The following is a 14,234-nucleotide window of genomic DNA, read 5'->3' as shown; positions in this document are numbered from 1 at the left end:
TTTTCTATAACTGATCCTAATTTTCCTGAAATGAGACGTCCAAAATTGGTGGAATAGTCCAACTGAAGCTTGAATGTTTATTGCTTTTATACTGGGATTTGTAAATAAGGATGTTACATATGATGATTACTTTTTTGATGATTACTTTTTTGCAAGGTACTCACATTTTTACATAGGGACTCACATTTGGTTTGTGACGTATTCTTTAAGATCCATGACATAGATTCAAGACAGGCAAAATTGACTGTACATTCAATTATTGTTGTGTCCTATTTTACATTTGTTCTCAGCTGAATTGTATCATGATAGCACTCATTCATGTTTGCCTTAACTCCTTGAAGAAACGTGCTTTCATCTGGTCTTCCTGACGCTTTCTCTAACCAAGAAATTAGGTCAAATAACCTTATTCAGAACCTTACTCTTCTATGTTTTTATTTTTGTATTAAAGATATGTCTTCTGTTTCTAATCTGAGCACAGCCCAGAAGCTTTAGAATACTCTGAAACCTCAAAAAAACTGAGTATAAGCAATTTGAAAAGTAATCTTTTCACCTATAACCAGAGCTTTTTTGTTGAAGAGGTTAACTGTGATCTGAGAGATCTTTATTACCACAAGCAACATTTATTGCACTGACTTATCAACTATAATAAAATTTCAAGACTAACAACTAATCTTTATATTATGTTTCCTTTATATCAAGCCTTGTATGGCCAATCAAGCTTTACAACAAAATTCAAATGTAACAGCAGTCAGCTTCTACCAGGAAAGGACGAAAGAAGCAAGCAACTAGATGTTGACTTTAAAAAAAATCCATTTTCTTTCATCACAAGGCTTCATTTTAAACCTTTATAGTGGCTTAGAACCACTTAATGATATAATCCCACCAAGAATTCTCTTAATTATTTATGACAGATTGCATTTACTTCAGGAAAGCCTTCTGAAAAGAAGTGTCCATCTGGCAAAAACAGGCTTCCTCTTCTCACCTAATTGGAACCCAACTTTAGCTATCCTGATGAAAGGGAATTTCTGATCAGGTGGACCCAAACTGATAATCTCTTTCAGACAGCTCCACTGTCAGATATCAGTTGAACTACTGTAATGAACGAGGTATGTTTGTGTGAGGAACAGCAGTATATGTACATGGCATAGATACAAAGTGATTGTTCTTACAGAATGCTTGAACATTTCAAGTGTCAGACTTTACAAATGCAGAGTGTTTAGAGGTTGAGGAAGCATGTTGGTAAAATATCAAACTATGCAATGATCTGCAGAAAAGCCTGCTATGGCAGGGTCCTTGTGGCCACCCTTGCGATCCCTCTTTGTGGTCAACCTTATATTTCAAGTTCTTTTTTCTCACCTGACAAGAGTAAACAATAGAGCCTGCATTTTGATTATAATCACCTATAGAGTTGATTAGTGCAAAATATCTTATTTTTCAGCCTTTCTCGCTAGAGAGAGAATGAGGTGAGATATCCTTACAAGGTCCCTTTGTGCCATACATCAACACTTTAGATCTCTTTTGAAGCTCTGATGACTACAGCCTGGATGTTTATGGATATATCAAATTGATATCAAATATCAAAGAACAAGCTTTTCCGTGTAGAGGAATAGACGCAGGCACAAAAGGTGATTGTTTCTGATTTTGCTTTGACTATACTTAAAATCTCAAGAAAAATGTAATTTTGAAAGCCCGTGATATTCTTAAACTTCACGCAGAAAGATATTGGAACTTCTTGAGTGGAGCTGCATAAAGGTTTTCTGCCCCAGCATCTTTTTATCAGCTAGCTAGAAAGTTGCAGAACTTACCTGGGTTGTGGGCTATGAAGGCTTAATATTCTATTCTATTCTACTTGATTTGAATTAGACTACCTGACGCATAAAAGAAGGGAAGCTCCAGGTCTTTACTGTGAACCAGACTGACAGTGGGGCAGTAAGCAGAGAACAGGTACTCCTTTCCCAAATGAATACCATAATTACCAAATTTTCAAGATGTTATTTTTTTTAATCTCTTCAAGGATTTTATAAAAAACATAACAATTCTAATAGACTGAAACTAAAAAGGCACTTTAACCTTTTGCAATAATTTTGTGAATCCTTTCATGCCTTTCATTTCATTTGCTTTTCTTGTAAGGAAATGAAATGACACATTTTTTTTTATGAAAATGAAGCAGATTACTTCATTTGATATTAAATGCTATCAGGTTGCATTTCAAAAGAAAAGAAAAGAAATGGACTTAATACAAAACAAATATTGTTTTGCTATGTTTTGGCAGAAGAGCAAATTAGTCAAATATTCAATATTAAATCTGATAATCAAAACTTTTATTTTTAGTCTCAGCTCCTTGTTATTGCTTTATCATCTAAGTAGACTGTGTTACTTTAAAGAAAGTTTTTAACCAGTAGAATTTTCTAAGAAATTTTGAAAGGTGCTTATGTTGCAAAGACTCGTGATTGTTCAGAGAAACTTGCATTTTTTCCTATGTAATTCTTTGTATTTGAGATGTATGTGCTAAATTATGAACTCTGCTGCTGGTATAAGTGGAATAATATAAATGAGTTGTGACAATTATAATGAGAATGGTAATACATATAATAGCTGTTAAGTTATATGATCATGAATAATTTAATGTCACAATAAGTGTAACTTCTTACAATCTTGGACACAACAATCAGACTCCTCCATGAAAAGCTTGATCTATGTCCTTTAAATTCTTCAAATTACAATTGAAAAATTGTACTATGATAAGCAAGATAAAGAAAAATTAGCACCAATGATTTTTTTCTAAGTAGCCCATATTTTGTATCTTTTGGCAAATTAGCATAGATATGAGAATATTATAGACATGTAGATTATAGCTTTTAGAAGAAAAAATAGAATGAAAAGGTCTCCTTTCCATTTCTGTAAGTAATTCTCTGTCTGATGCATCATTGTGCTTTACTCCAAGTGACTGTGCTCTACTACAATTATTGATTAGTTTATCTTCCTAGATGAACCCAATTTTGTGGATCAGTGAATTTCTTCTTTTTTTGAAATAAACAGTCATTGATCACATGTCCTTAAAACTTTTCTGTGTGCTGAGAAGCTGTCTGCCAGGAGTACTAGTCCAGTGCAAATGTTGACATGGCGTCATTTAAATGGATGGTTAGACAGCCAGTAGAGAGAAGTTAATTATTAGAACTGCCTAGACTGGTTGGTTCATCACGTTTATCAGAGATATAAACATCACTTGTCTGAGCAGCTACCTACAACTAAAAGGTTCAGCTTCAGCCAAAATCTGAGAATCTTTTTCTGAAGTAAAAGATCAGGCAAATGTGCATTTGCAGAATGATTTTTGCACACACAGACTAATAAGGCTCATAAAACTATAAGTAATTCCACACTTGGTGCACAGCCTGCAGGCGTCAAATATTATGAAAACTCACTTCTGACTTGTACATCAGTAACATCTTATATAGAATATCTCTTTTTCTAAATTTTTCAGTAAGAATGAATCCAGGAGTGACCAGGTCTGGTTTGTATTTGATTCCAAACTGCCTTGCTGGAAGCTTATGGGACCATCAGACACACTCTAGCAACGGCATAGGATTTTATAAATGTGTGATGCCAATAACACTGTAGTTTACAGTAGCAAACAAGTATGTAAAACTAATAACCAGCAGCTACATGGTAAGCTCACAGTGGAAATTCTAAGCAGTTTAATCCCCCTCCAGCAGCAGCAGTGTAATCCTGTGCAGGTCACTCAAAAGTCAAAAAGACAAAAACATTCTATAAATGAGAGAAAAACTGTGCCTACTAAAAACAGTTTTATATTTTATGGAATAATGACATATCTGCAGTGAAAGACTGTTACAGGAATATTAAGACTTCAGCACTATGAGATACTCCTCCCCTCCTTTCTTATTTTTATAGCAGATGCAACAACTTAAAATTCCTTTAGCACTCTGGTTCTTAAGTGTAAATAGGCAGTAGTAATAATATTAATAATGTCTCAAATCTTTTTCATCCTCAAGGTCTTCAGGGGAAAGGAAGGTGAGAGCAAGGAAGTATTTTACAGGAAGAAAAGAAATTTGTTCTTACTTCCATCTAAATGTTGTTATGCTTCTGAGGCAGAATAGAAAAATCTGTTATGCGACTCCTTGTGCAGACAGTATAATGCCCCCACTCTGCTACACTGCATATTTTGTGCATTTATTGGGATTTGTGTAGTATCTTTCTACAGTTCTAAGTGCTTTGTACAATTAATTCAGCCTTAAAATACTTTACAAACATAAAACAGTTAAATAGGCACATCACTGAAGCAATTTTCATCTTTCGTCAGTCATTAAATAGCCTGGAAAATGAGTGGGCCTTGTGACATGTTATAAAAGTTAAGGAATTTTGTTGCTTTTAGACTGGGAAAATTGATTCTAAATTCAAATGCACCTTAGACAATGTCCAAGTACAGCCCTTTCCAAGGGCACCAGCACATCTACTGATTAAAACCTCAAGAGATTTATACTGGGAAAGTCAGCTGCTCTTCCAACAGGCATGTCCCGGCAGATGCTGCCGCCAGGTTGAAGGAGCCAGAGGCATCTGGTTTGGTGGCTAGCCAGTTTGCCCCCTGCTGCCTCAGCAAGAAATGCTTGCACTGAAGGCAAGAAGTGCCACGTGTTGGTTCATATCACAGCTTTTTTTTTTTTTTTTTTTTTTTCTTCCCCTCTCTCTCTCTCTCTCTCCTAGGGGAGTAAACATTCTGGGTCACTTTGTGATACCGCAGCCTGCTTTGATATGGCTTGGTAGTATTCACGGATCTTTCTGTTAGGACGGTATCCACAAGCACTTTAACTATGCTAAAAAGAACTAATTAAATGACGTTGCTTAAATAAGAAGGGTATGCAATCCTGTCTTCACAGGACGGGGAAGTGTGTTTCCTGCTCAGTACCCAGAGAGAGAGACAGTGAGTTCTTTAGGCAGAACACCAGTGAGGAACCTTTTTTGTAAAATGTGTCCATAAGCTTCCAGCTCCTCCAGCCATCCAACAATAGGATGTTTTGGCAGCAGAATAGATGCCACTGGAAGGCTCCTAACGATGCATGAAAAAAGGCACAGATGAAAAAAGGCAGGATGCACAGCCCTGAACTGATATAAACTCACACTGCAGGTCAGAGCTATGGAAAATGTTCTGGTGAATTAACCTTTACACCATGAGGTTCTATGCCAGGTTCAGTTTCAGGTTTATTCTAGCCTCCTTTAGAGAAATGTCCAAAAAAAAAAAAAAAAAGAAATCGGCCATATGCTCTGTATCATCTGTTCTAGCTAATTTGACAGATGTGCTAGCGTGTGTTCCTACCTGATTTGGACAAAATTCTTGTTTTTAGTAACCTGAAGGAAACAGTGCAGAGCTCTTGTATGGATGATCATAGAACCACATTCTCAAAGGTTGTGTTAATTCACAGGCTTTAGCCACTGTGATGTGAGACTTGCTTGTACTTGAAATATCTGCTGATTGAGTTGTGTTGTGGGTGTGGGAAGTGCTTATGCATCCAGGCACATGTTTCTCCTCATCATTTTTTCTCTACTCATTTTCTGAGGTAAGTTATATCAAGCCAAGGTAAATCCCCACTGGTAAACCCAGTATCAATTCACTAAAGACACACTATGCATTTCATTGCATATACCTCATAAACCTCAATGTCAGTTAGAAAAGTGCAAATACCAGTTCCTCTGCCTGTTTCTAAAAGCTACATACATTCACACAAAGGGCTGCCTTTAGGAGAGCTACCAGCACTGCCAATCTTCCTCTGGTTCATTTTTAGACCATACTGTGGCCCTGGTGGCGCAGTTTGAATAGGACTGTGGACACGGATTGGCAGAATTTCAGACAAACAGCTCTGTTTGTTTGGGACAGGTCACCTGAAGGTGCATAGACTTCTATTTGCTGTTCTCAGCATGATGTAATTAAAAAACAAATCTTATTCTGATACCTCAGGCTTACTGATTTCAGTTGTACTTAGACACCTAAATACTTTTTAAAATGTGACCCAGTCATTATTTCAAGCAAGACAAAATACATTGTGGTGAAGGTTGGCTTGCTGCTCTTTTCAGTAGTCTGCTGTACTATAGTTTCTGGTTACTGTGTTTTATGTTACTACTCTTTTTATCGGCTCTGTTTATTTTTTCTGAGTTAGTTGTTGCACTGGTTGTCCCTCGCTCTCTTCTGATCATTATTTTTGGGGAAGATTTTAGTATGGTGTGTTCTTTCCTTTTGGTTCACAGTGTGTGCTGTGGTACAGCTTAAGGCTGAGTACATTTACTACGCTTTCCACTTTTACGTACTCAGTGTACTACTTTGGTCTAAGAGTTGCTGAGTATACTTGTCACCCCTTCAGCAGCTCAGGGAGAAAATGGTCTTGGGATCCAGTAGATAAGAACTGATCTTTTCCCCTGGCAGCAGGAGAGGAGTTTAAACCAAGGGATCTCCTCATATCTTGCTTCTGAAGGGGAAATCTCTAGTAATTCAAGAATGGCAAAAGTCTCAATACTATAAATTAAACCTGAAGTTTTAGCTTATGTTTATGCCTACAGTTGAGAATCAAGGAGCCATGAAGAACTCCTCTTCAAGATTTCTTTTCTGAGCTAGTTAAGGCCAGAGAATATCAGGATACAAAAAGGAAGCCATCTCACTTGTCTCTTCATGAGTGACAGAAATGTACCCTATGAATTTTGTCTGTACACAGCAAGTATCACGAGTACAGTCTGTGAACTAATATCTGTATTCAAGAAATGTACATTTAACTAAGAACTTAAGGGAAGAAATGTGGTGCATTCTGTCGAAAGTACTGTTCCCTCCAAAGGCTGATAAAACTGTGTGATCAATCTCCGGTTGACACTTGAGCACCTTGTACGTGTACATTGGTCACATTGTACATCTTTTCTTATGCTAGAAGGGAAAAGAAGAGTTTTAACCTTGCAAGTTTGATTATGCACCAGCCTTGTAAAGACTACATGTGCTGTTTTTCCCTCTGTGCAGATATCTAAGCCAGACCGTACTGGAAGAGACGATGGTAACAGCCAACCCTCAAAACAAGGAGAAATTAGCTGTGCTCAAACAAGCTCTAAGTGCTCTGGGATTCAATAGCCTGGTAAGTTATACAAGCTTATGATATTTCTAGCTAAAATCACAGTGTTAGTTAAAAGCAGATCATGAGGAACTCTCACTGATAATCTTTTGTGGGGAAAAGAAGTATCTTTCTGTCTTTCTTTTTTCCATTGGTAAAGACCTTGAAACAATATACAGTACTAGTTCACTCCAGGGAAATTACTGTAATCACTTTTAATTAGACAAAGCAGCAACAATGTAGATCTTTTTCATTCTTAAAGATTCACAAAACAGCTGCAAGGTATAATACTCTGAACAATTAAATTGCATAGATAAAAAGAAACAATCAAATCCCATGTGACAGAAACCTCATAAAACCCAGAGGACTTTTTTCCCTTCCCTGATTATCTCCCCGTCCCTTTTAATTTTGTGAAACACACTTTCCAAATGCCTTTACTAGCAGCATCTGAAAAGAAGCATATATATGTTTAGACAAACAAAATTATAGCTGTGTAACCTGAAAGAGCTGATTTAAGTCCCCCTCCCAAACCATCGAGGGAAGATAGGCCTGATATTTGTCTTCAATTCTAATGAAGATAACATAGGAAATTAATCAAGAAGAGGGTTCTGGAGGACAAAGATGTGAGGGGAATCAGAGGAAACGGAGGTCTAAGATAGTAATTAACTGACAAATTTATATGCTACATAGCAAACTATAGCTGAGGCAATCTGCAAAACAAATGTATAAACACAACAGAAATTCCAGAAAGAGGCAAAAATTACTTTCCTTTGTCCCTACATAATATCTAGCATCACAGGAAAAAAGCTGAGGAAAAGTTAATGTGGCAGTATGCTATAAAAGATGACAGATGGGCAACCATTGTAATAAAAAGGGATCAAGGGACATCAGCAAAAAGATTGTGACCCTGTGCTGAAGCTGTTATTTAGCTGTGAGGTAGACCAGCTTCTGTGGTGATAGTGCATCATGTAGTTGGTTGGTGTTCCATAGTTAAGATAGTAACAAATGTTATTTGGTAACCTGTGTCACCTTTCAATTTAAAAAAAAAAAGTTGGTTTTTTTCCCCATGATTATTCATGTGGCCACTTATGAAATCAAACACATATGTCTGTATTTAACAGAATTATTTTTTACACTTAATGACTCAAGCTCTGCACCTGTAGAATTTGATTAAAAAGTTCCATTTGTTTCATCTATCCCAGCATTTGGCACAGTGTTCACACACTAGTTTATCTCTCTACCTCTTTTATTAATATTTCCGTTCAGTTGAGGAAAGGCATCAGCCCATAAATAAATAACTAATGCATATTAAATTACATTTTGGAAGCCTCCAGACACTATCTGGAAACCCTTTACTTAGAAAAATACAGTATTCTTTTGGATTCAGCACTAAGCTTCAACAAATTCAGAGTTCCAGAAAGGAAATTGCCATGGGAAAACTTAAACCAGTTTCAAGCTCCTCCACACCCAAATAGCACCAGAATGACCACCTAGGTGGCTAGAAATCTGTGACGTTCCAAGGTACTGTGCACAGATCTCCTGTATTGGAGGCTACAGGAAGAGAATAATGTAAATAAAACACATATAAAATAACCTTGCATAATTTCTAAGATATATGGATAGGTCTGTGTGTGTTACTCCTTGGCCATCTAGCCACATTTAATAGTAGAGTAAATTATCTTTATGAAGAACTAAACATTCCTAAACAATCTTTAATGAAATCCTGCAAAGTGCATTAACATTTACTAAAAGCTAATTTTACAGATAAATATTTTAGAATTTGGGCTAAACCTGAGGCCTTATGAAAATCACCAAAATCAACAGCTATCTTCCCCTGCTTCTGTTCGATACTGTACCTCCACCTTCTGAACATGCTAAAAAAGAAGAAAGAAATGTGCAGTATTAGTACAATATTCAGTCCCATCTAAGAGACTCTCGTGAGAAACAGAATATATCACCCTAGCTCAAATGCCATATTAGCATGGCAATTTTCCTTCTACTGCAAGAGCTATCTTATTCAGGGTTTGCCTATGAAGAAAGGTAACAAAATATTTTTTGATATCTTGTTTTCTTTTCAGTCTTCAGCGTTGGAACTGTGTAATGGAAAAAAAATACTATTGCCATTTTTACATCTAGCTCATACAGTAAGAAATTGAAGTGCTTGTCTCCAAATGTAGTTTGTTTAAGAGAATCAGATTTACTTAAACAGCATCAGAGGCCCCATAGTGTATGTCCCAGAGATTTTTTTAGTGTCTTAATATTTATTAGAAAAGAGAATGAGAAGGAAACAGATCAAGAACAGATCTTTTTTTTAAAAAAAAATCTGATCTCTTGTTTTTGCTAACCAATTAAAAGTTATTCAAGGTCAGTTTCAGCATTTTCAAAATACAGTGCAAACTCTTAATTTGTGCTGCACTGAAAATAAATAGGATGCATTGGCTAAGTATTTGGTCTGTAGCATATTTTTGAATTTTATTCTGCAAATTTCAGTAAGTGAGGCTTCTCACTTTACATAATATTTCATTAAGATCAGATTCTAAATATTATTTCTCAGAAATATTTCAAGTAAAAGGTAACACACAAATTTGCTATATATAGTGGCATGTCATGCTATAGTGTATATCAGATTTCCTTCTTTAATAATTTTAGAGGAGTACCATTGTTGTAGAATTGACCTTAAAAAATGATCCCACAAAACACATTATTTTATATGTCATATCATTTTTGGTTCTTTTTCCAGGCATCATTTTTGTGCTTGAATTTAAAAATATCAAAAAACATTAACCAAAAAAAAAAAATTAAGTCTCTCCTTCTTTGGTAAAAATCAGTCCAGAAAAAAATATAACCTTAAAGATAACTGCCTCACAACATTAGAGGCATCTGAACCATGATGGGGTAAGAGGGTTGGTTTTATTTCTTTCAAATATTAACTACAGCTTTTACTACCTGGAACCTGCTATAATTTAAAGCTAGACAATTTACTTGTGAATGCAATTGGCTGAGAAAAAATTAAAAAGAAACAAACCTGGCTGTTCCCAGATATGGAATTTGTCTTGCTTAAAATTCTCCATGGGGAAAAAATGTTTATTTCTTGCAGAAATAAGTCATCCATTAAAGATATTTCAGTGTTTTTTTTCTCACATTCGAAAAAAGGTTGTTAACCCAGCAGTTAATATGATTTATATTATTACAAAGGGGGGAAAAAAAAGAAAGAAATTTGCTGTTTCGCAGAAACTATTCTCTGATTCTGTTTTATATCCTAGATGGGCCCCAGCTTGATTTCTAAATCCAGATTTCCTATTCCTTTTCACACACGAACCCTTTCTAATTTAGCAAAAGCCAATGATACAAGCTACCAGCACTTGCGTGGTTTGTAAAGCATTCCCGTTCACTGGTGTTTCCAACAGACCTCTTCTCTATCTTTAATTGTGTCTAAAATATGTGCAGGAGGTGGAGAACCTGTTTGTAATTCTCGCCGCAGTCCTGCATCTCGGAGACATCCGGTTTACTGCTCTGACGGACGCGGAGACGGCGTTCGTGTCGGACCTGCAGCTCCTGGAGCAAGGTCGGTAGGACGCGGCCGTGGGGCTGTTTCGCTGATCTGCCGACGGAAGGAAACGCGGTCCTAGCGAGACAGAGAACCGCGCTCGGAAGTCCCAGAAATTACTGGGGGAAGGTGGTATCCAAACGAGTTGGATACTAATTTTTATAAGACTAAATAAAATGGGATTATGGCAAATTATCTAACTCAGTGCCAGATTCAGTGGTGTCATTTGCCAAAAGGAATTGTGCAGTGCGCTTTGCACAGTCTTATTTTAAAGCACTCTTGTGCTGCTTGTCAGCAGCTGAGCAATTTGCACCGAGTGGGATTCCTTACGCTCAAAACCTTTGTCTTAAAAGAGGCTCTTGGTTTCGTGCTTTGCAGTTGCCCTGTTGGTCACTTGCAAATCTTTTCAAAGGAGTTTATGGCTAGAGATTGTCCATAAGCAGCATACCTTACTCTCTAATGCTAGAGAGAGGCTGCCAAGCCCTGCGGAAAGGCCAGAGTAATCTGCAAAGAGGAAAGCTGCAGTGTAATATACAGATACAATCAAACTTCACAAAATGCTGATTATAGTAATCTAATTTTACATGTTCATTAATTTTGATTACTGCTGTGACTGTGCTTTTTTCTTTAGCACGTGGATTCTTCCACTGTTCAGAAATTAGCATCTAAGTACAAAAATTTGTTCTAAACAATGCAACATGATGTAGAACACAAAACACAAATTTCTTTAAATTCTTTTCATTTCAGTGGCAGGAATGCTGCAGGTTTCGTCAGATGAACTGGCTTCAGCCTTAACAACTGATGTTCAGTATTTTAAAGGTAATCTCCTCCAGGTTTACATTCTCGTAGATCATACCTGGTGGTATTTTGATCTGTCTGAGATCAAACTTTTAGAAGCAGATGATTTTTTATTTCTTACTTCAGTGGTCTTGTAAAATTCTTCTCTGAGGAACATGTAGGATAATCTGCCATGCAATACATCAGGCTGGTCCACTGAATTACAACAGCCTCTGTAACGTGGAGCAAATCAGTTCCTCAGTCTGACACTGATGTACTCCTAGCATGATTAATCTTAAGAAAGTGTATCAAGGTAACAGATTAGATATTAATGCTAAGAACTAAAGTCAACAGGAGTGCCCTTAAACAAGGGAGGGAAGGGGAGAGGGGAAACACTCCATATTCTCAGAAGTGCTTTTCTGTGAAATGCTAGTTCTGTGTGATCCCATTTTTGTTGAAAAAAGTGCATGTTTCCAGCCTGTGTATCTTGCAGATAATGAGTCTTGTGACCTCTCTTCCACTGGAGGCGTCAGAGAAAACTAGCATCATGTCTAGGTTTGTCAAAAGGAGAAATGAAAATAGTGGAAGGACTTAGTATTGTAGCTACAACTATTTAAAGCAAGCTTTACAACATGCCTTCCTTTCCATCTTCTGCTTTCTGTCTTAGGAGACATGATTGTACGGAGACACACGATAGAGATTGCAGAATTTTACCGGGATCTCTTGGCAAAATCCCTATATGGTCGTTTATTTAGCTTTTTAGTCAACACGATCAACTGCTACCTCCAAAATCAAGATGAGACTGGCAGGTATGAGTACCGTTACAAACTAATAAGTGTGTTATTAACTATTCAAATCCAGTTCCACAAAGGAAACATAATGCCATCATTTAAAGTTTTTTATTATAGTGTAGTACTGACACTTGAGTATTTAAACTACTGGTCTTTCCTGAAATATTTCAAATCCTTTCCTCAGTGATGTATTTATTTGCTTGTATGCAAACAGTTACAACCGCAAAAAGATGTCAGCATCTAATAATATATGCATATAGATGATAATCTGTTTATACAAACCAAACCCAGTAACTGTGCTAAGTATGTTAGCCTTCCTGTGGCACTGTATTTTATATTAGAAATTGCATTTTCTGTTGGGGAATGTGGTATATTATACAGTCATCTAGATTGGTGGTTAGAATTAGTAATCTTTAAGAGCTGACAATGCAGGATGAACCCTTCAACAAGGAAAGCCTGCTCAATGTTCATTCAGTGCAAAATATATTTGTTCCTTCTCTCAAAATCTATGACCTTAGCACAGGTTATTAAAAACAGAATTCTGTTCAAAGGCTTTCAGACACATGTTTAAACTTCAGTTACCACTGAAGTAAATCTTACAAGAATTTTATAGTGTCTCTAGGTTGTCATCTGTGAAATTCAATGCAGTTGCTATCCACTGTGGTTTCTTAGAAAAAATGAATGCTAATTAATGTGCATCAGTGGAGCAGTCAAGAAATAAAAAGGAAGAAATCTCAGTAGAATCAAGGCAGCAAACTAAGACAAGAGACATAATTAGATGATCATATGCATGCAACATAACCAAGATTCAACATCTCACATGCTCAGATGGGCTTTATTATGAACACTAAGTACAAGATGTCTTGGCATTATTGATAAATGGCAATCCACAAAAGACAGATATGGGACTTCCAAAAAAGACTAAGTGATTTTTCCTTGCATCATAGCTGCATTGACTTCATATGACAAATATTTATGAGATGAACTCTTTCAGACATATGAAGAGTTTGAAAACTTCACAACCTTTTTTTGTACCTATCCTATTTGTAGACCAATTGGTACTAAATGACATTTGTTTTCTTGGCTTAGCTTAGCTTAGCTAACAGTAAAGGTTACCTTGCTTGAGTAGCTCATATGTTTGTGTACATAAAAGCTTTCCCTTGGTTACATATAACACCTGAATGTCTAGCTATATACAGCTTCCTGCTGGAGGGAAAGAGAAGACTTTCCAGTAATATTGAATAGTTGTACTTGGTCTCCTTCTGATTGTACAGCCCCTTATAATTGCAGGAACCAAGGCAACCAAGCTAGAGCCACTTTCCAATCCATATGTAAATTTGAAATAGTCTGCTTATAAAACAAGGAAGGACAGCAACATGTAGTCACAGTTAACATTTCCCTATTCATTCCTAGGACTTAGGGAATATGTGCTTAGTTCGGCTCCTGTCTGTCACAGACAACAGTCCGGCTCAGGAATTCTTAATTACTATGAGCTCATTTGTAGTGATTTTTGAGGATCAGTACATTAAAAAACCCTCAAAGTATTTGAAATCATTTTTTCAGTGAGTAGGTGTGTAATAGTGACACTTGATTTCTCAAGATCATTCAGGATAAAGGATTGTGCATCTCGGTTTTATGTGAAGCTATAATTTCTAGGTGTCATAGGATCTTAAAATAATGCAAATGAGAGGTGTTTATATATTGTTTACCTTGAATTTTCATCTTATTGGGATCGTATGTACTTGAGGTGTAAATATTACTCTATGAAATTATTTCTAGTGGTCTGGAAATTTGAAGATTACGTGATGGTGTTAGTCCTACCTAAAACAGGACAGCTGTTTGATGCTGTTGGGAACAAAGAATTTATAATAGTCTTATGTTATGCCTATGTTTGAAAAAATAGAGTTCTTCATTTAGGTTGGCTACTGTGAGCTAACTAGTTCAGGATAAATTTGCAGTGCAGATAAATGCAGCCTCAGCTCCTTCCTGAACTTGAGCCAAACAGCTAATTTCAAGTAAAAA

General features: G+C 36.5%; 1 protein-coding gene across 1 annotated transcript in view; it reads left to right on the top strand.

Moving 5' to 3' along the window:
* MYO16 (myosin XVI) overlaps window positions 1-14,234 on the top strand; it is a 278,529-nt gene that overhangs the window by 148,584 nt on the left and 115,711 nt on the right. The window contains exons 16-19 of the mRNA XM_062575533.1: window positions 7,010-7,121; window positions 10,545-10,662; window positions 11,392-11,463; window positions 12,089-12,230. Of these exons, the coding sequence (XP_062431517.1) occupies window positions 7,010-7,121; window positions 10,545-10,662; window positions 11,392-11,463; window positions 12,089-12,230 (444 nt within the window). The remainder of the gene's footprint in view (window positions 1-7,009; window positions 7,122-10,544; window positions 10,663-11,391; window positions 11,464-12,088; window positions 12,231-14,234) is intronic.

This window comes from Rhea pennata, chromosome 1, assembly GCF_028389875.1.
Source record: "Rhea pennata isolate bPtePen1 chromosome 1, bPtePen1.pri, whole genome shotgun sequence".
NCBI classification, from domain to species: domain Eukaryota; kingdom Metazoa; phylum Chordata; class Aves; order Rheiformes; family Rheidae; genus Rhea; species Rhea pennata.
The sequence above is the reverse complement of the archived record's forward strand: the minus strand, read 5'-3'. Positions and strand labels throughout refer to the sequence as shown.